Source organism: Camellia sinensis, chromosome 6 (genome assembly GCF_055761805.1).
Source record: "Camellia sinensis isolate YWXY chromosome 6, ASM5576180v1, whole genome shotgun sequence".
In the NCBI taxonomy this organism is placed as follows: Eukaryota; Viridiplantae; Streptophyta; class Magnoliopsida; order Ericales; family Theaceae; genus Camellia; species Camellia sinensis.
Window position 1 is genome coordinate 132,923,615 of NC_138966.1, and position 24,467 is coordinate 132,948,081.

At 38.1% G+C, this 24,467-nt stretch overlaps 1 protein-coding gene across 1 annotated transcript; it reads right to left on the bottom strand.

Moving 5' to 3' along the window:
* Positions 1 to 8,850: 8,850 nt before the first annotated feature.
* Positions 8,851 to 22,984, bottom strand: LOC114299952 (uncharacterized). The gene is made up of 4 exons (XM_082876452.1): positions 22,820 to 22,984; positions 9,543 to 9,960; positions 9,236 to 9,320; positions 8,851 to 9,022 (listed from the first exon to the last, which is right to left on the bottom strand). The coding sequence occupies exons 1-4, from the start codon at positions 22,982 to 22,984 to the stop codon at positions 8,851 to 8,853; spliced, it is 840 nt and encodes a 279-aa protein (XP_082732578.1).
* Positions 22,985 to 24,467: the final 1,483 nt, after the last annotated feature.

Genomic DNA, 24,467 nt, shown 5'->3' on the forward strand with positions numbered 1-24,467 from the left:
GTTGTTTGAAAGTTGTTGTTCATGAGTCTTAATTTTCATCTATTCATGTTTTCCATCTCATGTTTCAAGTTAGTCGTGTCATATACTTTTTCATATACTCTTGTGGGACTAATAGTTGTTTTGGAGATTGTGGCACTAATAACTGTTTTGCAGATCATGACCTTGAGAAAGAAGTTGGTTTTGTTGGCTGTAATGGGTTGGGGTGTTTAGGATTTTATTTGTTAGGTGTGTTTTGTCACAGGCATTGCCAAAGGGGGAGATTGTTAGGTTTTATTTCTTGGCAATCCCGTTTGACAAAACTCCTTTGAGTTGTAATTTTATTCGCATTTTTTATTTCAGTGAGGCTATGAGTGTTTAGAAGTGAATCCAACCCGAATTGTGCTTTTCAGAGAAGTTTGTGATGATAAAGCGTTCAAGATTGCCACTTCGCTGATTATGACGGGGATTGAGCTGCCAGGTCAGCTCGCGGGGGTCCAGAGGCAGAGCCTCTTGGCGGGTCCGGGGCAGCGCCACGGCGGGGTCGAGGGGCAGCGCCCCCGAAGCAAAATGCAAAAATGCATTCAAAATTGCCTGTCCGCTCGAGCGGACATTCCCGCGCTCGAGCGGAGAATTCCTGGTTCCAGCAGTTTTGGTCACCTGAAAAAGTACTGAGATGTGTGATTTTGCGCTCGAGCGGGATCTCTAGCGCTCGAGCGGACCTCTGTTATATGACGCACATATTTTGCTGATGATGCTCGAGCGGGCTGTTGGGCGCTCGAGCGGAGATCGCGGGACAGATTCTATAAATTCGTGTGTTGGGTCAAATTTTAGGATTACTACTCCAGATCTTCTTTTTGGTTTCTAGGGTTTATATCTGGGGATACTTTGTGAGTTTTCTTTGATGTTTTATTGAGTATTCAACTCATGGTTTAAAAGAGAGTACATCAAAGGTTTTTGTTTGCTATACAAAAGAGAGAGTTGTTCTTCGGTGGATTCTGAAGAATTCGAGTTTGAAGCTTTGTTGGATTCCGGGGTGGCTCATCGCAAAGACAATTCCGAGGTGAAGATGGGGTTGGAAGAGGCACATAGAGGTTGGTTCAATTAGGCGTTGTGGATTCGCTAGGTAATTGAGAGTATACCTGTGTAATTTCTTTAAATCTTCTTAGTGGATTGTTCTTGTGGCTGTTGCCCGTGGTTTTTTGATCACAGTTGGAGGTGTCCAATTGTGGTTTTTTCCACGTTAAATCGTTGTGTCTCTTTGTCTTGATTGTTTGATTGGGATTGTTATATTCTGCTTAAAATTGATACATAATCACAAATCAACATCTAGGGGATTTCTAGATTTTTTCAACATGTTAATTGTGGGTCAAGATTTTACCATGATAAACAGGTTGAAATTGGAGTTGAGCAAGTCTTTTGCTATGAAAGATTTGGGACCGGCAAAACAAATTCTTGGTATGAAAATTGTTCGTGATCGCAAAGAGGGGTTGATTTGGTTGTCTCAAGAAAGCTACATTGAGAAAGTTCTTGAGAGGTTCAATATGGATAAAGCGAAGCCGGTTGGTTGTCCACTTGCGGGTCACTTCAAGCTTAGTTCGAATCAATGTCCTACAAGTGAGAAAGACAAGGAAGAGATGTTGAAAGTTCCTTATGCTTCAGCAGTTGGTTCTTTGATGTACGCCATGGTTTGTACAAGGCCGGATATTGCTCATGCAGTTGGTGTGGTGAGTCATTTTCTCTCTAATCCGGGTAAAGAACATTGGGCAGCGGTAAAATGGATTTTAAGGTATCTTTGAGGGACTTCGAAGGTGTGTTTGTGTTTTGGGGATGGTAAGCCGATGCTTGATGGGTTCACAGATTCTGACATGGCCGGCGATATTGATTCTAGGAAATCTACTTCGGGGTATTTGATGACTTTTGCAGGGGGAGCTGTGGCATGGCAATCTAAATTACAAAAATGTGTTGCTCTCTCAACTACCGAAGCTGAATTTATTGCCATTACAGAAGCTTGTAAAGAAGAGTTATGGTTGAAGAAATTTTTGCAAGAGTTGGGTTTGAAGCAAGAAAAGTATGCGCTTTATTGTGATAGTCAAAGTGCTATTCATTTGAATAAAAATTCTACTTTTCATTCGAGATCGAAACACATTGATGTGAGATACCATTGGATTCGTGATGTGTTAGATTCGAAACTGTTATAACTCGAAAAGGTTCACACGGATGATAATATTTCGGATATGTTGACTAAGAGTTTGTCGAGGGACAAACATTTGAAGTGTCGAACTTTGGCGGATATGGTTGATATCTCCACCTAAGTCGGTAGGGGGAGAATTGTTGGGTATACCTCCTTATTGGAGTGTGGGACCCAATTGGTTTTGGAAAAAGAATTTTAATTTGGCTTGGTTTAGGTATAATATATTTTTATATATTATATTTGAGAAGACTCAATCCAATTTGGTAACAATTAAGGTTTTAATAAAAAACCTAAGAATTCATAATATATATATTGGGATTATTTTGTGTTCTTCGGAGAAAAAAAAAGGTGCAGCCGTCAGCAGCAATCTTTTGATCAATAGTTGGTGAGATAGTGCTTGGGACATAATAAAATTTGGTGGGTTTTGTTCTTCTTGTGTAAGTGCTGTTTGGATCAAATTTATTCGGTGAAGCTATTGTTGGTTCGATTTGTGGCTGCTTTGAAACTAATTTGGTTCGTTGTTTTGGGTCTTCAACAACTCTGGTTCTGAAGATTTTGGTTCATTTATTTGGTGAGGTCTTTTCTCTTGTTTATTTGTGATTATTTGGTGTAAGGCCCCGGTGTCCCACATCGGGAATGAAGGGGGAGTTCCTGGGCTGTAAAAGTAAAAACCTGGACCCTTATATAGCATCGAGGCCTTTTCCCAAGTGGTGAAATCCCTATTAGAACTCCCCAGTTAAGCGTGCTTAGGCTGGAGTAGTTCTAGGATGGGTGACCCACTGGGAAGAACAAATCCGTGCAGGTGTGGCCCAAAGCGGACAATATCGATGACGTGTAAAGGGTCGGGGCGTTACATTTGGAATTCACCTAAGGGTGGTTTTGCGAGACCATTAGTGTCTTGTTTGTAATCGTTTGGAACTTTTTTGGTTGATAATAGAATCGGATTTCGATCCCGTGGACGTACCTCACATTGAGGGAACCACGTAAAAATTCTTGTGTTGCCTTTGATTTAATTTTTCCGCATTAGTTTTTATTCCCGTTGATTGATTTACTTGTGGGGAATCACATATTTTCCCTAACATCTGTAAGTATAGTACTATTAACTGCCAATTCTAAAAATATAAATTGTACATCTGCATATAAAAAAATATGTTAACAAAACTTGAATAGTAAAAATTATGTAATTAAACAGTGAAAAAAAATTATATTAAAAAAATTTATAGAAGACCTCACTGAATTTTTTTTGCCGTAGGCCTCAAATAGGCTTAGACCCCCCTGGGCACACAATCTTAGTTGGAACATCTCACATGAACACATTGTTGATATATAATATAAGCCAAACCAAAGGGGAAAAATGTGACAGTTATTTATGTAAGCAATAGATTAAAGATTGCTGATGAAGATGATGAAGGATCACATGAATAGTCATCAATGAGGGCAACCATAAGTAACATAAAGCCACCACTTGTACTCTATTTGCTGGGGGAGTGACTAACCATTGTTGGATGACCTTGGAAGTAATCTTGATCAGCAAAAGAAAAAAACATGCTTTAGTTCACTTACTAAAAATAAAAAGAAAAGAAAAAGGAATTAAGATGTTTCAGAAGAGCAGGGACGGAATTAGGATTTCATTACTGGAGAGGCCACAAGAAAAATAATTTTTTTTCACCATATACACAAAACACACATGTATCTGTATATGATATATAAATTATACATACATAAAAAAATTAAATACCACAAAAGCAATTTCTAATAGGATGAATAAGTTTTTTTTTGATGTAAAATAGAAAGAGAATTCAAGATGGAAGAAAAATGACATATATATTTTTTATACCGGGGCCATTTTATATATAAAATGATATATATATATATATATGTTTAAAGTTATATGACAAATAATAATGTTCATAGAAACAGGGGGGCTATGGCCCCCATAATCCTGTCATAGTTTCGTCCCTGTGGATGAGAAAAATATGCATAAACATTATATATAAATGAATTTTTTTTATTGAACTTTTTTATTACTAGACACAAAGTTAATAGAATTCATATTAATAAATATACATAAAATCTATGTTTTTGTATCTAATGGTAAGAATCTATTTCTGTATAACATTTTTTCATTTTGATATGCATAGGCATTGCTAAAATGGGTATGATATCATACACACTCCTTAGGTTTTCATGTTTCAAAATATTTTCCTACTTTCCAGTCTTGGTTCAACCCCTTCATTCATGTAAGTTTTTTTTTTTTTTATCTTAAAGTGTAGGTATCATTTTGAAACTAGAAACTAGAGTTAAAGTGTAAAAATTAAATTATTCAAACTGAAATTATAGAGATTAAAGTGAAATTTAGGTCAAATTACAGGATGAAAAATGTAATTAACCTTGAAACATAACCTTACAATATTGAGGGATAAAATCAACAAATCTATAGCTTTGAAACCAAAATGACAGAAAATGTGTACTTTAGAGACCATAGTTGAAATTTATAATTATTTTGTTAACGATTAAAAAAGCAGTTTAGAATTTGACTAATTTGACTTAAATTAAAATTTTCAAGAATGAAATTGGCAAAATTGAAATTTAAAGAATCAAAGTGACACAAAATACATACTTTAAGGATCATAATTATATTTTATCCTTTAAGGGAAAGACTGTGGTACACGCCCTTCAAATGGTGTGTATCATATGCACCTTATAACTATAGAAGAAAATGACATAATTTCATACTTTCTAAGTCATAACTAAAAATAAAAAATAAACTACCAATAAGTCCTAATAGTTAGACTTTAATTCCCATTAAGTCCAATTGAAAGTTAGTCCCAGTAAAATCGTCGCTAAAAATAATTTTGTGATGATTTTTTTGCATGTCCCTAAAAATTGACAATTAGTGACTTCTTTTATCATAATTTTTATAAATTGTTGCTAAAACTTACAATTAGTGACATTTTTTCGTGACGAATTTTTTAATTTGTTGCTGAAAGCTGAAAATTAGAAACGTTATTTATGCGATGATTTTTTTGAACTTTCGTTAAAACTTATAATTAGTGACTTTTTGTGACAAAATTTTCAAACTGTCACTAAAAATTAACAATTACTGATTTTTTTAATAGTGTTTGATGAAAAATATCATTAATTATCACAAGACTTATTGGATAATAAGTTTACCTATTAGGACTTATATGTAAGTCTCCCAAAAAATAAAAAATAAAAATCATAACCAAAATCTCAAAATAATGGCATAGCTAAATAAAAAAATTGGTACATATAGCATGCAGTGAGTATAATAGAATTCTTCCCTTTTTTTTTTTTTTTTTAATATTCATCATTCTTATTTTTGTTTTCCATTAACATCTCCCGTGTTGTCAAAAATAAAAATGATGGAAAGGTAATAACATAATGATTTGTTATTGATCTCATTTAATAACATTTATAAGTCAATTTATTTAATTTGTTTAATTCAAAAAATTCACTAATAGTGTTTGGTAACAATTTTACACTGTAGTTTATTTGACTCTTTTCAGCTTATTTAGTCTAAAAATTGACATTTTTTTAAGCTAGATTTGATATTTTTTAAATTTATTTAAAACCATTAATATATATAGACATATAGACATCTTGGATTTTTTTACGGTAATGAAAATTTTGTAATAACTTATTTAACCAAATAGGTCAATTTTTTATTTTTTCAGATTATAAAAAAATTCACCAAATATATTTACAATTTATTTTAAATCTTTTAACTTAAGTAATAATAAATGGAGATTATTTTCTTTGTGATTGCTAATGGGATTTCAAACTGTGAAGTCCCCTCCATAATAACTTACATGTTATCGAGTTGAAAGTATTGTTACCACAAGAAAAACACTAGAGATTTCAAAATTTTTATCAAAATATTTAGGAAATATCTTATATGAGTGTAGATCTCATATGGATGTAACACTCACACCCATGTAAGTGTTTGGTAACAATTTTAATAGAATTTTTGTATCCTTAGCTTTATAGTGATGCCCACGGCTACACAGAACACCTTTATAATATTTTCAGAATCTATTTTCTCAGAAAAAAAAATCACAAAATTAAAACTAAATTGCTGAAAATAATAAAAAATAATAATCACAATAGTGCAATTTTTGTTACTAGAATAATTTTTAAGATGATTATACACTTAACCAAGTTTTTGTGTGTATATTACTGTGGAAAAAAATTTATATTGATCTAATATTTATACCTGCATAATTTTATTATATTTCTTTTCAAATAAATAAACAAGTAGACTTTTAAAAATGGGCCGTTCATTTTTTTGGGGGTGTGTGTGTGTCTCAGTGATCCACTTGACCAAGGTCTTTCACCCACTTAATCTAAAATTATTTATGATCTAAATTTCAATTTTTTTTTATGGGTCAATGATCCACTAAACCGGTCTTTCATCCGCTTAATCTAAAATTATTAATAAGCTAACATTTCCTTCCTTTTTGGGGGGGTCAATCATCCACTTAATCTAAAATTATTTATGATAAAAAATTTCCTTATTTTTTTTTATTGGTCAATGTTCCACCTAAACAATGTCTTTCATCCACTTAAATCTAAAAATTACTTTTTTTTATAGGTCAATGATCCACTTAACAAAGGTCTTTCATCCACTTAATCCAAAATTATTTGTCGTGTAAAATTTCCTCATTTTTTTTATTGGTCAATGTTCCACTTCAACAAAGTCTTTCATCCACTTAAATCTAAAAATTACTTTTTTTTATAGGTCAATGATCCACTTAACAAAGGTCTTTCATCCACTTAATCTAAAATTATTTGTCGTGTAAAATTTCCTCATTTTTTTTATTGGTCAATGTTCCACTTCAACAAAGTCTTTCATCCACTTAAATCTTAATCTAAAATTATTTATAGTGTAAAATTTTCTTATTTATTTATTTATTTGTCAATGTGCCACTTAAACAAAGCCTTTCATTCACTTAAATGTAATAAATTACTTTTTTTCTTATAGGTTAATGATCCACTTAACCAAGGCCTTTCATCCACTTAACCTAAAATTATTTTTAATCTATAAACATTAATATATTATGTTATACATTTACTTTAAGCTTCGTTTGAAAAAAAAAAAAAGAAAAAAAAGAAAGAGAAGAAGCAAAAGTGGTAGAATGTATTTTCTAGAAAATATTTTTTTTTTCATTTTCTGTCATTTGGTACAACGAAACACAAAACTCATCAAAAAACAGTTTCTATTGTCAATGGAAAATAAATCTACTTAAGCAGAAAATATTTTTCAAACCAAAATTTTATCAGTGCCACTACATTATTACCAAAGTTTTATCACCTCCACCACCACCATGGTCACAACCACTATTACCACCTTCGCCGACCACCTCTACCGCCTAATAGCCACCATCACTACCATCTCTATCTTATTACTACCGCCGCTGCCACCACTATCGCTACCACACCACTACTGCCACCACTACCCTTAACACCTCCACTTTCACATGTACCCTATCACCACCACTACCATTATCATTAATGCAACCATTAATATATTAATTTCAAGAATACAATCAAACATAAGAAAACTTTTTCTATAAATTATTTTCCATCAAAACAAACGGAGGGTTAGAAGTGAAAGAAAGAGCCTAGGATTCATTTCTTCATTTATATTGATAGTCGAGTCTACTAAAACCCGTGAATTGCGCAGGAAGTTATTTTACTTAAAATGTCATGCGACTCGGAAGACAAAAGACTTCTTGGTCAAGCCAAAAAGATTACTGACTGGCAGATATGATTATTCTTAGCGTCCGGGGATGGAACTACATACGGTCTACATGAGGCATGTGTGACTTCTTGGTCAAGCCAAAAAGATTACTGACTGGCAGATATGATTATTCTTAGCGTCCGGGGATGGAACTATATACGGTCTACAGGAGGCATGTGTCCCCTCTCATTTTATGAAAATTACACTTTTATCTCTAGTTAGAATTTTTTTTTCATCTAACTCCTTTTTAATTTTCAAATATGTTTCAAAATGTTTATATCTCATCTTTCTTTTCTCTTTCTTTTTAATATATTCCTTATTATAAATATTAATTTTATCAAACCATTCTCTTATAATTATTTATATTTCTCTCATTTCCCTCTTGTTTTTCTCCACATCTATCTTCTTTTTTTCTTTTTTCTTTTTTTTTTGTATGCATGTTATTACGTTTTAAATTGTAATTACCATCATATTTAGTAACTAAAATAGCAAATAAAACAAGTATCGGTTAATTAAAACATATCTAAGGCACTTAATTTTGACATTACGTTGATCTTTCGTCTTCTATCACCAGATAAAAATTGAATTTGATTAAATTTTGTAATTGATATCGTTAAGGATTAATAGTACCCCCGTAAATCAAAATCCTAACTGCGCCACTATTAGCATCCTTACTTATATCTTTCTTTCTTCTCTTGCATCTTATCTTTCTTTCTTCTTGATCAAAACAAACGGAGCGTAAGAAACTTCTTGGGATTACAAGTGAAAGAAATAGCCTAGCATTCATTTCTTCATTCATATTTATAGTTGAGTTTACTAAAATATGTGAATTTTTTTTTTTTTTGATTCAAAGGAAATTCAAACAAACAGAAGTTTAGAGAAACAACAAAATAAAGAAAAACAAAGAGATGAAGAACTAATCCCTCAGCACACTGACTCCAATCATGTCACTAATGATCAGAGTCTTCACTTCGTCAGGAGGTTCTTTAAGCACCAGTACATGTTCATCTTGAGCAACTCCAATGTTTGCAAGAATATCAGTGCATTTATTTCCTTCCATTGGGGTATGGCGCAAGGAGCAGTTGCACCTTTTCAACAGAAACTTTGCATCCTCTATGAGAGCTTTATATGGTGAGTTAAGGCATGGTTCAATCTGTATTTGGTTGATAGCCAGTTCTGAATCAAATTCAATATCCACTTCCTTGGTGCCTTTCTAGAATAAGATTGTGAGTCCTCTGTAGATAGCCCACAGTTCGGCTTCGAGACTGGAACAATGTCCCAACTTTCCATAAAATCCTCACCTCGTTTCATCACGCAGCAGCCCTCTATATCCAGTTTGGCCTGGGTCACCTTTAGAACAACCATCAACATTTAATTTAAGTTTCCCTGCAGATGGACAAAGCCAATGAATTAGTCTGTGCTGATATGGCCTGGGGTGGAGGACAGAGTGATAGGCCTCATCAATCTCATGAACTTAATTCCTTATGTTCTTGAGACTAATCTGAATAGAAGGATTAATATTTTCAAACACAAGTTTGTTGCGATCTTTCCAAATTTGCCAAAGAGTTATGGTGAAAACAAGTGGCCATTTTTTGCCAAAATACTCACTTTTATCTTTCAAATTGGAAGTAATCCATTCAAGTATAGGCCTATCACAATCTTCCTCCCACCAGTTCCTATTTTTGATTTCAGTCCAAATGTTTTGTGAAATGGTGTAGTTTCTGAGGAGATGGTTCATATCCTCACTAGACAAACCACATCTAGGACACGAGTCAGATGTGGTCATATTTCTCACAAGTCTCATGTGATTGGTTAGCATCTTCTCTTTGAGAATAAGCCATAGGAAGCATTTCAATTTTTGGGGGATCTTTAATTTCCAAAGCCATTTCCAATCTCTACCATCTCCTTCCTGCCCTGTAATAAACTGATAAGCTGAAGCTGTAGTGAAGTTTCCATAGGTGAATCCAACCCAAACAGGAGTATCAGTGTAGGTAACAAATCTGGGCCTGTGGATTTTGAGGATTTCCTGGATATCTTGGGAGTTTAAAATAGATTTCAAAGTATCTATGTCCCAATGGCCCTCTTCATTGAGTATTGAGCTAACTTTTTGAAAAGCATTATCTTGCTGAGAGGTGTAAGAAAAAGAAAATGCTTGTTTCCCACACCACCAGCCACACCACAGTGATATGTTCTCACCATTTCTGTAACGCCCTCAAAATAATAAATATAAACCCAACATTCATGGCATCCATAGAGATAAGAGAATAAAACATGTTTTTATTTATCAGAGTATTTCATACAAAAGTATCTCATGTTGACAACAAAAGTACTTGCCCTACAGGCTTACAACTTTCCAAGTCAACACTTGGTTACACAAAAGAAAAGTTTTAACTCTTATACAAAATAAGCCCTTGGCTTGATTTACATGTAATATAAAAAGATAACAACAAAAAGATCTTTCAGCCTCTAAGCCTCCCAAGCTACGTCCTTCGAGGTGGCATATCACCTGTACCTGAAAATGATGCCCTATATAGGGTGAGCCAAAGCCCAGTAGAAATACGCTAAACCAAATAGGAGTAATAACTAAAATATTAGCATTTGATAAATGTTCAACTCATATAAACCACCGTACATCTCCTCCATAACCAATTTATATTCACAACCACATTCCGTTTCGTTATCCAATTCAATTCATAGATATGGTCCATTGTTTATTCGAACAGTTCAAGATGAGACTACAACTCATACTATCAACATTTCAATCATAATCAATTCAAATGAGACTACAACTCATAACATTAATACTTCAACACTTCAATCACCTACGTTATACAAACGTAATTAATATTTCGGAACTTTCACCCTGGACACCCCGGCCAACTTAGTTATCAACGAAGTTCATCCCCTATCTCTGCCTAAACAAGTTTGAGAGTACATCCCCTATCTTCTCTCAAACCATGGAGTACATCCCTTATCTCCTCCCAAACAAGATACATATGCAATGTATTTAAACACTTATCATATACAATGATTAAGCAAAGCACATATTCAATGTGTTATTTCAACCGTCATATTCAATGACTTAACCATTTGATTAGTTTCAGTTTTACATAATCAACATACAGTGTCTACAACAATCAAGTCTATCCTCCACCGATAGCCCAAAACAATTATTTCTAAACAGATTATAAATTATCAAACAGATGAATTATCTATAATTTCAAAGGTGCGTAATTAATCAACCCAACTCCACCATTCAATCTCATAATTTCCCAATTTCATGATTTTCAACACAATTTCATATTTCCATATTTCCCGGATTAATTATACAAATTAATCAATTACATTAAATTTGGGATTTTTCCCCCTTTTCTCAAATATTGCACCCAAGGCCAAATTCCATCAATCATACACAATAACCTCATTTTAAGGACCACTCATACACTTGGAGCCCCAAAAAATAGAAAACCCCTCTTTTATAATTTCAATTTCAAACCCTAGTTTCTCTCAAAAACCCCAAACAACACCATCTATACAAAAATACATAACATCTATGTCAAAACTCATAGAAAGGATTAGGTTATTCGTACCTCAAGTGAAGAGACTCAAAGGAGATGAAGGTGAAAACCCAAGATGCTCCAAACACCAACTTTTTCGGATCAAAACGAAGATCACGCCAAGTTCCACGCTTTATACAAAGGAACTAGGGTAGAAGACCACTAGAACTAGATGTATTTGTAGAGAGAAGATGTATTTTAGAGAGAGAAGCTCTCAAATTAGGGTTTTGGAAAGTTAGAGAGAGAGAGAGAGTCGAAAAAGTGATTTCAAAAGATTCATCTCGAACTGATATACATTACAATCCGCTCAAGCGTCAGACACAGACTCCCGTTCGAGCGTGAAAAGCGCTACTCGAGCATGGAATGCACACTTCCAGAAGTTCTGCAGACGAAGGTCCTTGCTCGAGCATGAAAGTGGACGCTCGAGCATCCGACGACCTACAGGAAAAAAATACTGAAGACTGAAGAATCATGCTCAAGCGTTAGACTGCCCGCTCGAGCAGAGGGGCAAATGCAAAAAGGCCCGCTCGAGCATGAAGGCCAAAATCTGGGCAGAAGCTAATTGTTTCTAAACACAACCAACCTGTTTCAAACCTGCCCAACATATCCCAAAACTCAAATACAAAGAATTAAAGGACGGAAACGCGATACAGAGAACAACAGTCATTCATGGAACCGAGTCCGGAATACAATAAGCAATAAAGAGAAAACCGGGATCGTTATAACCTCTCCCCCTTAAAGAATTTCGTCCCCGAAATTAGATAAATAAGTTTCAAAATTGTGTTTTTCTCAATTCTCAACAAGATTATAATTCAACATTCAACAACCTGACCCATTACCGGTCATTCCACCTCTTTTCAAGAGGACAACTTACAAATACAACTCCAATATGCATTCCTTTGAAGTCCACAAATTTCAACACAAATATTCCGCAATTCAATAACATATTCAATGTTAACGATATATTTGCATTTCTAAAACACAATTAACATATACAATGTTAAAGTAAACTTCCATTTCCGAACCATATTCAATGGTTATAACATTTCCACAATCTAAAACATATACAATGTTTCCAGAATTCATTAACAAAACAAAATTCTCAATACATGATTAAACATTAACAAACAAGTCTGGATATTTCTCCTGGACCTCCAATTCAAGTTCCCAAGTGGCTTCCTCCACTTCATGATGTTTCCACAAAACTTTTACCAAGGGAATCGTTTTTCCTCGCAAGACTTGGTCCTGCCTATCCAAGACCCGCACCGGTCTTTCCTCATACGAGGCATCCTTATCTACCTCTAAGTCGGTCCAATCCAACACGTGCGACGGATCCGGCTCGTACTTCCAAAGCATACTAACATGAAACACGTCATGCACCTCGGACAATTGCGGCGGTAATGCTAAACGGTAGGCAACCTCTCCAATCCGCTCAAGGATCTCAAAAGGGCCAATAAATCGAGGGGACAACTTCCCACTCTTCCCAAACCTCATCAAACCCCGCCTAGGTGATATTTTCAGAAAGACGTGATCACCCACCTCAAATGACAAAGGCCTTCTCCTACGGTCGACATAACTCTTTTGGCGACTCTGGGCTGTAACAAGCCTCTTACGAATAAGTTCAACTTTCTCCGTCGTTTCTCGCACCAACTCCGGGCCCAACAAAGGTGCATCACCCACCTCAACCCAACACACTAGAGACCTACACGGTCGGCCATACAAGGCCTCAAACAGTGCCATGCCAATGCTCGATTGGAAACTATTGTTATAGGCAAACTCCACTAAGGGCAAGTGCCTTTCTCACGAACCACTAAAGTCAAGGACACAGCCTCGAAGCATATCCTCAAGGATCTGAATAGTACGCTCGAACTGCCCGTCAGTCTGAGGATGGTAAGCCGTGCTAAAGGTCAACTTAGTGCCCAAGGCACTCTGCAAACTCTGCCACAACCTAGCAGTAAAGCGCGGATCTCTATCTAAGACGATCGACACTGGAACTCCGTGCAACCTCACTATGTCCCGAATATACAAGTCGACAAGATGGTCTACCGAATCTCTCACGCGCATAGGAATAAAGTACGCCGACTTAGTCAATCGGTCTACTACCACCCAAATGGCATCACTACCTCGTTGAGTCTTCGGAAGACCTATGACAAAATCCATCGTGACATGCTCCCATTTCCACTCGACAATAGGCAAGGGTTGTAACAAACCCGTTGGCCTTTGATGCTTGACCTTCACTTGCTGACAAGTAAAGCACTTAGACACAAAAAAAGCCACATTTTCTTCATACCCCGCCACCAAAACTGGCGACCCAAATCACGATACATCTTAGTGCCTCCTGGATACACCGCAAGGCGTGAATGGTGAAACTCTCAGAGCACTTCCTCTCGGCAAGACTCTGGCACAAACAGACGATCTCGGTACCTTACACTCAGGTCGGGATACACAGTCAAACCCTTCTCCACCTTCCCACTGGAGATCTTTTCCCGGAGGGATTCTACCTCAAGGTCACCCGTCTGTGCTTCTAACACTCGATTCACAAGCGTAGGTTGCATAACTACAGTAAACAAGGCCACAGACTCAACAGACTCGCCCAGAAGCAAATCAAACTTGCCAAGTGCACTCAACATCTCCCACTCCCGGATGGCTATACAAGCTACATCACTGATGGATTTCTTACTAAGGGCATTGGCCACAACATTGGCCTTTCCCGAATGATAGTGCAACTCGAAGTCATAATCCTCAATGAACTCCATCCACCACCTCTGCCTCAAATTCAAGTCTTTCTGTGTAAACAGATATTTCAGACTCTTATGATCCGAGAACACCTCGAATCTCTCACCCTAAAGGTAGTGCCTCAAAACCTTCACGACAAAAATTACAGCTGCTAACTCTAGGTCATGTGTAAGGTAATTCCTCTCGTGTGTTTTCAACTGCTGCGAGCCATAGGCTGCTACGTTCCCCTCTTGCATCAACACACAACCCAAACCCTCTCGTGAAGCATCACAATACACTGCAAAACCCAAACCCCTCTCCGGAATAATCAAAACTGGAGCGGTGGTAAGTCTAACTTTAAGCTCTTGGAACGACTTCTCACAAGCCTCACTCCATACAAATTTGACCCATTTTCGCGTCAATCTAGTCAACGGCAAAGCTAGCCTGGAGAAATCCTTCACAAACTGACGGTAATAAACGGCCAATCCCAGAAAACTGCGGATCTCAAAAACACTCTTATGCTGTGCCCAATCTGTAACAACCCTCAGCACTGTTTACTAATAACACTACTGATTAGTGCTAATCTATGATTAAGCATGTTAACTGACTGATTGACTGAATTACTAAATTGATTGATTGATTGTGCTAGTTTGAATGCAATCCTATCTGTTGATTGTTAAATTATCTGTTCAGGTTTTATGCTTTAAACTGCAAATTGAAGGCCTTATCGGCGGTCGAATCTGAAATTGATTGATGTTTTGTGCTAATTAAGATTTATGTGATTTTATGGCATATTTAATTGAAATGTGATTTGATTTAATATAAATTACAAGAGTTGGACGTAATTGCCATTTTTCCACTTAGTGGACTTTCATGAGCCTCTTAGTTGATCTCTAATGCTAGCATTACAACACTTCATCAGCCCATTTTTCTTAGACTTAGCCGACTAGAGAGAGAGAGAGCAAGGAGAAGAACTTGATTTCAACCAAATTGCTTGGAAACTTGGTAGAATTGAAGAGAGAATTAGCAAATTGAGCCTCTAGACTTGTAATTGAGGAACCTAGGTAAGGATTTCAACCTCTCATTGATGTATTTATGTATTGTCTTGCATGGTTCTTGGGGGTTTAGTGATCTAAGTCAAGTTTTGGTCTAAAAATGTTGAATTGAAGCTTATCTCATGCATGCATGTGCATCTCTTGAAGTTTGAGGTTGTTTTCAAAGAAATTCTTGCATGCATGTCCATATTATTGTTATAGTCTATGAATTCATCTTGCTATAGGAAGAATTGGCTCATTTGTTCATGTTTTGAAAGCTTGAAGTTGATTTAATTCATACATGTTATGTTTTACATCATGTTCATGGAATTTGTTTGAATTTGTGTTCAATTGAACTACCTTTGGGCCTTGATTTTACAAATTGAGCTTTGAATCATGTTAAACTATGAATTTACAAGTGTTTTCCAGAAAATTAGCCCAAAAGGATCGGATTTGGTATTTTGAAACTTGATTTTGAGCTTGAGGTTCAAATATGGAAATTCCAGATTTTGGACTCCCGCTCGAGCGGGGTAATTGGCGCTCGAGCGGGAAATTCGTGTATCCAGCACTTTTGTTGTGTTTACAGTCTGCTCGAGCGGGGTTTTGCACGCTCGAGCGAGGACTTGTGTCACACGATCGAGTAGGTGTCGAGTGCCCATCGAGCGTGATTTTCACATATCCAGTACTTTTGTAGTACGCTCGAGTGGAGCCTTTTTCTTGCATGTACGCTCGAGCGGGGAAACCCACGCTCGAGCAGGACCTCTGTTTTCTGAAAATTCTGAAAATATTTTAAAGTGCATCTTTGCATCCTCATTCCATTCTAGGCATTCTTAGGCCTAGTTTAAGGCATCTTAATGAGGATATTGATGTAGAACCACAGCAAGGCAAATTAGGGATTAAGTTATTATTTTCCCAACTGTGTAGCTTAGTGTGTGTTCACTCTGCGACAGTGTAGGGTTGGCATCCGAGGACGCGTACTAGCTTATCTGTAGCCCAGAACTCTGTGAGTAACAATGTTGTAAAGATATGTTCAATTGAGATTATTTTCTGAACAAATGACTGTACTGCTTTATGAAATGACACTGTTTACTGAATGAATGTTTGTCCTATTTGTGAACTGTATTCGTGGCATCCATAGCAATATACTATTACTGAACTGTTACTGCTACTGCTATAGAGATCTCTGTCTGTTCCTACGTTCGGAACCATTACTGATGGCCATTATTGACTGCTCGGTCTGTTAAGACCTACTGTACTGTTTTGCTAATGGGTGTACCACATATGACTATTATAGTTTCTGAATTACTGTGTGGCATGATTTATGAGCCACAAACTGAATGATTGATATACTATTTAAATGATTGTTTTCAATACTGAAAGGACATTCATTCTTAACGTCTTTACGCATATGTTATTCACTAGGCTTTAGCTCACTGCTCATATATATATGTAGGTGTACAGGCACCGGACCGTTACTAGAAGCGTCAGGGTAAACTCCAGTTTTGTCAAGCCAACCAACGTGCGTCACTGAGAGGTTCCAAGTCCTTCAAGCTAGGGCTTTTGGGGTGTTTTAGTTTTCCCCCTCTTTGTTTATGTTCTATATAGACTGAATGATGTTGTACTGTACTATTCTAATAGGGATTAAGTCCCTGTCCTGAATGATTGTATATATTGTACATACTGTTTTGGTACTGATTGTACATGTGTATTGAAAAGTCTTTTTTTGCATACAGACTGTCACAGCTCATTGGACATCTTTTAATTACTGTTTTGGCTTCCGCCAGCCCCTGTACTCTGTATTTCTATTTGACTGTTAAGCAGGCCTTCGGTAATCTCTGATTACTGGCCGGCTACGGTGCTAAACCCATAGGGGCGGGTTTGGGTCGTGACACAATCTTGCATTGCCTCTATCTTGGATGAATCTACGATCACCCCTTCCCCGGATAACACGTGGACTAAGAATTTAACATCACTTAGCCAAAAATCACACTTCCCAAATTCAGCATACAGCTTATGGGCTCTAAGTAACTCCAGCACCACTCGCAAGTGTTCCTTATGTTCCACCTTAGAAGGTGAATAAATCAGAATGTCGTCCACAAAAACGACCACAAAGCGATCTAAGAATTCCCAGAAGATCCGGTTCATCAAGTCCATAAACACAGCCGGTGCATTGGTGAGCCCAAAAGGCATCACCAGAAACTCATAATGGCCATACCGCGTACGGAATGCCATCTTCGGGATATTCTCCTCCCTGACCCTCAACTGGTGGTAACCTGATCTCAAGTCTATCTTAGAGAAACAACGGGACCCTTTCAACTGATCAAACAGATCATCTATACGAGGCATAGGGTATTTGTTCTTAATCGTAGCCCGATTCAACTTCCGGTAATCAATACAAAGTCTCAAAGCCCCATCTTTCTTTTTAGCAAAGAGGGCCAGTGCTCCCCACGGCGAAGTACTAGGGCGAATAAAGCCCATATCTAGTAACTCCTAGAGCTGAACCTTCAGCTCGCTCAACTCAGCTGGAGCAAAACAATATGGTGCCATGGAAATTGGTGTCATGCTAGGCACTAAGTCAATAGAGAATTCGATCTCTTGATGGGGTGGCAAACTAACAAGATCCTCGAGAAAGACGTCCGAGTACTCACAAACCACCCTCGGCAACTCAGCCCGGGTCTCATCACACTCACTACTCATACAGCTAGCGAGAAGACAACTAAGCTCACTCCGCCCTCGTGGATCATACACCGGTGGCAAGACTCTACCAGCCCGATCTCCCAAGAAATGAAAACAATCCCCGCTCAAGGTACATACAGTAACCCTCTGACGGTAGCAATCAATAACAGCCAGGTATGACGATAACCAGTCCATACCTGAAATCACATCAAAACCCGACATAGCCATTACTACAAAAGAAAATGGAAGCCGGCGGTCGGCGACCTCTATATCACAACCTCTACACCCTTGTTTCAAAATCAACTCACCCCCAACAGGTGATACTACACAAATAGGAGAAGCTAACTGTGCTAACTCCAACCCCAAAACAGATGCAAATGCAGCAGATATAAAAGAATGGGATGCACCCATATCAATCAACACATTAGCAACCGAGTTGCAAAACAGAAAGGTACCTCTCACAACAGATGGAGCCGGTATAAGATCTAGCGCTGTAACAGCATACACGTGCCCTGTAGGCCTCTAATCTACCTGCTCACCTCTTAGAACGAAGGATTACTGTACAGACTGAGCCGAAGAGGCTCCCTGATTGGCCCTCAAGGCCTGAACTGACTGAGCTAGCTGATGGCCCTAAGTTTGCCTCGAACTAGATGCACCAGATGTGCCACTCAACTGTGGACAAAACCTCTTCAGGTGCCCCGCCTAACCACACTGGTAACAAGAGAGCGGCTGGCCTTTGCCCTGACTCTGGCTCTGAGGACGAGCCGAAGATGAAGCTGCTCTCTGTCCTCCTCCCCTCTGTGGGCAAGCTGGAGACTTGTGGCCCAGCTGACCACATTTGTTACAAGTAAAGTCTCCATGACTGCCTCTCCCAGAGCCTAAACTCGGCACTGGAGATGTAGATCTCACAAATGCACCCTGGGATTGCTGAGGGTTAGAACCCCTCTGCCTCCTACCATCTCCCTGGCCATCCTGACTCCGCTTGGAGCCCCTCATCCTATCCTCCTCTACTTGCATGATAGTCTCAAGATGGGCTGCAGCTTGTACCAGGTGCCCATACTCCCTAGTCATGGACCCGACCACTCAAAATTGGAGTTCGGTCCTCAATTTCTTCTCAAACTCAAGACAACGACGTTCCTCAGATGCCACTAACTCAGGTGCAAACCTCGACAAGCTGGTAAATGCGACCTCAAACTCGGCCATAGGTGTATTCAACTGCTTGAGCTGACAGAACTGATCTCTCAACTTCTCCCTAACAGTGAGAGGCAAAAACTTCTCCTGAAAGGCATCAACAAAAGCCTCCCAAGTTCCTCCAGTACGCCCTTGAACAAACTTCCACCACTGACCCGCATCTCCCTTCAACTGGAAGGACGCCAAAGTCACCCTCAAGGCTCCGTCTTCGATGCCTAGCATCTCAAACGTCTTCATCATCTGTTAAAGCCACTCATCAGCCTTTAGTGGTTCTTTCGGATCACCTAAAAACTTGTCCAGATTCGACCGGAATAACTCCCTCTTCAAGAAAGAAGGCTCTGCCTCAGCAACATGGGCCTGGACTTGATTTTCAACTCTGAGAATGTCCATGGATTCCCTCAACGCTCCTGCCATCTCGCGGGCTAAGACGCCCATGGCCTGCTGACCTACTGGCTTGGCCACGTTGGCCTGACCAACACCCTTCTGCTGCACCGGAATTTCATCTGGTATAGGCATCTCCTACCTCCTAGGCGACCTACCACCACGTCCTCGTCCTGGCATCCTAATAAAGGTAATGAAGACATTAGCACATTCACAAATGTGCCAAAGCTATTTCACTCACGTCCTGACACAATGAACAACTGTAATTCACTCCACGTAAGCACATAATCACATAAGTACTTACGAATTTCATTTCCGGATAATGACCGTCCCGTGGCGTTGCTAGAGTTCCAGTTAGAAATAACATCGATCAAATGCTTTTCCAACAGGACTCCCAGAAACCCAAGGATCCAATCAACATCCTAGAAACTAAATTCCATACCCACTTAGTCACGTAAACATGTTATCACATAAGCACATAACATCATACATAAGTCTCAAACAAGCGAGACAAACCCATTGTGGTACTAACCACTTCCCACGTACCAAAAGAATTCAAACCCGGTACGCTCTGATACTAAGTTGTAACGCCCTCAAAATAATACATATAAACCCAACATTCGTGGCATCCATAGACGTAAGAGAATAAAACATGTTTCTATTTATCAGAGTATTTCATACAAAAGTATCACATGTTGACAACAAAAGTAAATGCCTTACAGGCTTACAACTTTCCAAGTCAACACTTGGTTACAACAAAAGAAGAGTTCTAACTCTTATACAAAATAAGCCCTTGGCTTGATTTACATGTAATATAAAAAGATAACAACAAAAAGATCTTTCAGCCTCTAAGCCTCCCAAGCTACGTCCTTCGAGGTGGCATATCACCTGTACCTAAAAATGATGTACCATATAGGGTGAGCCAAAGCCCAGGAGAAATACACTAAACCAACTATGAGTAATAACTAAAACATTAGCATTTGATAAATGTTCAACTCATATAAACCACCGTACATCTCCTCCATAACCAATTTATATTCACAACCACATTTTCGTTTCGTTATCCAATTCAATTCATAGATATGGTCCATTGTTTATCCAAACAGTTCAAGATGAGACTACAACTTATACTATCAATATTTTAATCATAATCAATTCAAATGAGACTACAACTCATAACATTAATACTTCAACACTTCAATCACCTACGTTATACAAACGTAATTAAGATTTCGGGACTTTCACCCTCGACACTCCGGCCAACTTAGTTATCAACGGAGTCCATCCCCTATCTCCGCCTAAACAGGTTTGAGAGTACATCCCCTGTCTCCTCTCAAATCATGGAGTACATCCCCTATCTCCTCCCAAACAAGATACATATGCAATGTATTTAAACACTTATCATATACAATGATTAAGCAAAGCACATATTCAATGTGTTATTTCAACCGTCATATTCAATGACTTAACCATTTGATTAGTTTCAGTTTTCCATAATCAACATACAGTGTCTACAACAATCAAGTCTATCCTCCACCGATAGCCCAAAACAATTATTTCTAAACAGAAAATAAATTATCAAACAGATGAATTATCTATAATTTCAAAGGTGCGTAATTAATCAACCCAACTCCACCATTCAATCTCATAATTTCCCAATTTCATATTTCCATATTTCCCGGATTAATTATATAAATTAATCAATTACATTAAATTAGGGTTTTTTTTTTCCCATTTCTCAAATATTGCACCCAAGGCCAAATTCCATCAATCATACACAATAACCTCATTTTAAGGACCACTCATACAGTTGGAGCCCCAAAAATAGAAAACCCCTCTTTTATAATTTCAATTTCAAGCCCTAGTTTCTCTCAAAAACCCCAAACAACACCATCTATACAAAAATACATAACATCTATGTCAAGACTCATAGAAAGGAGTAGGTTATTCCTACGTCAAGTGAAGAGACTCAAAGGAGATGAAGGTGAAAACCCAAGATGCTCCATACACCAACTTTTTCGGATCAAAACGAAGATCACGCCAAGCTCCACACTTTATACAAAGGAACTAGGGTAGAAGACCACTAGAACTAGATGTATTTGTAGAGAAAAGATGTATTTTAGAGAGAGAAGCTCTCAAATTAGGGTTTTAGAAAGTTAGAGAGAGAGAGAGAGTAAAAAAAGTGATTTCAAAAGCTTCATCTCGGACTGATATACATTACAGTCCGCTCGAGCGTGGAACGCCCTGCTCGAGCGTCAGACATAGACTCCCGCTCGAGCATGAAAGGTGCCACTCGAGCGTGGAATGCACACTTCCAGAAGTTCTGCAAACGAAGGTCCCCGCTCGAGCGTGAAAGTGGACGCTCGAGCGTTCGACGACCTGCAGGAAAAAAATACTGAAGACTGAAGAATCACGCTCGAGCGTCAGACTGCCCGCTCGAGCGGTGGGGAAAATGCAAAAGGGCCCGCTCGAGCGTGAGAATCCCCGCTTGAGCATGAAGGCCAAAATCTAGGCAGAAGCTAATTGTTTCTAAACACAACCAACCTGTTTCAAACCTGCCCAACACATCCCAAAACTCAAATACAAAGAATTAAAGGACGAAAACGCGATACAGACAACAACAATCATTCACGGAACCGAGTCCAGAATACAATAAGAATAAAGGGAAAACCAGGATCGCTATAATTTCCCACATTCCATTTTAGTCCCTTCTTCAAATGATCTCTCATTCTGTATATGCTGTTCCAAGTATATGAAGAACTCCTCTTGATGGGCCAATTAAAGATGGAATGCCTTCTCAGATACTTGGAATGCATAACTTTACACCATAATTTGTCCTGGTCACTCAGCATTTTCCACCCAAGTTTAGTTAATAAAGCAGCATTCTGGTCCCTAGCTTTTCTAAGTCCTAGCCCTCCTTCAGCCTTACTTTTACAAACATTCTCCTAATTAACCAGGTGAACTTTCTTGTTGGACATAGGAAATTTCTATTGAGTTTATCCATTTCATCACAAACTCTTCTAGGAATTTCCATGGTCTACATATTATAACTAGGTATAGCAGAAGTGATAGCTTGAATAAGTGTGGTTCTACCAGCTAGGGAGAGGGTTCTAGCCTTCTAACCTGACAGCCTAGTTTTTAATTTCTCCAAAGTTTCCCTAAACATATTTTTATTGACTCTACCATGGATCATAGGAGAGCCCAAATATTTGCCAAGGGTTTGAGTTAAAGGGATGCCACTATAGAAACTTAGGGATAGGGCTTTGTTGCAGGCTAAATTGGGGGAAACAAAAAGTTTGGACTTAGAGTGATTAATTTTTTGCCCAGAGACTGCACAGAATTCAATCAACACTTTCATTATAGTTTCACAGTTGGAGAGGTCTACCTTGGCAAATAAAATAAGATCATCAGCAAAGAATAAATGAGAGATGGGTGGGCTGTTACGAGCTACTTTGATCCCTTTCCACTGGCCACTATCCACCTTGGAATTAATCATATTAGAAAGCCTTTCCATGCAAAGAACAAATAGGTACGGGGAAAGTGGGTCTCATTGTCTCAAGCCTCTCTCATTCTTAATTCCTTCTAGCATCTCTCCATTCTAAAGGACAGCAGATTTGCTGTTAGTGACACAGCTCATGATAAGGTTTATCCAATCATCATTCATATTAAACTCCACAAGTGTGTCTCTAATAAACTCCCAAGATAGACGATCATAGGCTTTCTCTAAATCGATTTGAAAAATCATACCTCCCTCCTTACCTTTTTATGCCTCAAAGTGTGTAGAATCTCCTAGGTAATGATGATGTTGTCAATAGTATTCCTTCCCAGAATAAAACTACTTTGGTTGGGGCTCACCAAGTAATACTATACTAAAGTGTACACTGGTGGTCCCTGGGTGATCATGGATCACTACCTAACAGTAAGAAAATGGAAACCAAACTTCAAGCCTTCGAAAGCTTTTGAAACCACAACCGCAATTTGGGTTCGATTTTCGGAACTTCCAATAGAATACTACCAGGATAAAGTCCTATTTGCAATTGCCAAAACCATTGGCAAACCCTTGAAGATCGATTGGACAACTGCAATGGCAACCAAAGGTAAGTTTGCAAGAATATGTGTAGAAATGGACCTCACTAAACCACTAATTCCCAAATTTGTTCTGGAAAAGAAATGCTATAATATAGAGTATGAATCCCTTCATTCTTTCTGTTTCCTTTGTGGACGTATTGATCATCGGAAAGATGCAGATTCAAACCACAAATGGGGAAAAAGGTAGTCGTTACCGGTGCGGAAAGCTACGATACACCAATTGCTAATACCAACGGTAACCTGCAACCTCAGAAGGCTATGGAAGAGGAATTTGGGCCTTGGATGTTGGTAACTAAGAGGGGTAGAAGACCTGTTCAGCCCAAGAAAGCTCAAGAAACACCTGGCCCAGCAACTAAGCCCAATAAATTCAAATATTTGGAAGATATTCAGGAGGGACAGAGAGAACAGTAGCAGGGCCATAAGCACAACAGAGTAGGAGCCGAGAAGGCCATGAGTAACCACACAACCCAAATGAATCCAAACCAGACCCAGAAACCCACAGATAAAAGCAAACTGGACCAGGACTTAACCTCAACCAAAGGGAAAAACCAACTAACCCAACACCAACCCATGGACACACCAACTGGTGCTAGTACATTGAAGCAAGTGAAGGAATCTGTTGTAGAAATCCGAGACCCTAAGTACATTGAAATTGACAATTCCACTAGTGAGAACCAACAACATTTTGGAGTGATTGACATGCTATGTGTCTTAGATACTCACACACAATAAGAGGACTTGACTACACCCATAGATAAAGATATTCAAATAAACTTCAAAAACTCCATCTCAGGTATCACTAACTCAATTATTAGTTTCACACCTATACCCACCGATCCATTGTTACAAGAAAGAGAACCTCCTAACCCAGGTGAACAAAACAATGGAGA

What these genes read in the sequence shown, in the direction of transcription:
- LOC114299952 (XM_082876452.1), bottom strand. Translation starts at nt 22,984, where the DNA reads ATGATTAATTCCAAGGTGGATAGTGGCCAGTGGAAAGGGATCAAAGTA. An exon ending in TTCCAATTTGAAAGATAAAA is followed by an intron (nt 9,321 to 9,542) that starts GTGAGTATTTTG and finishes GTCCATCTGCAG; the next exon opens with GGAAACTTAAATTAAATGTT. An exon ending in CTGCTGCGTGATGAAACGAG is followed by an intron (nt 9,023 to 9,235) that starts GTGAGGATTTTA and finishes TCTGTTGAAAAG; the next exon opens with GTGCAACTGCTCCTTGCGCC.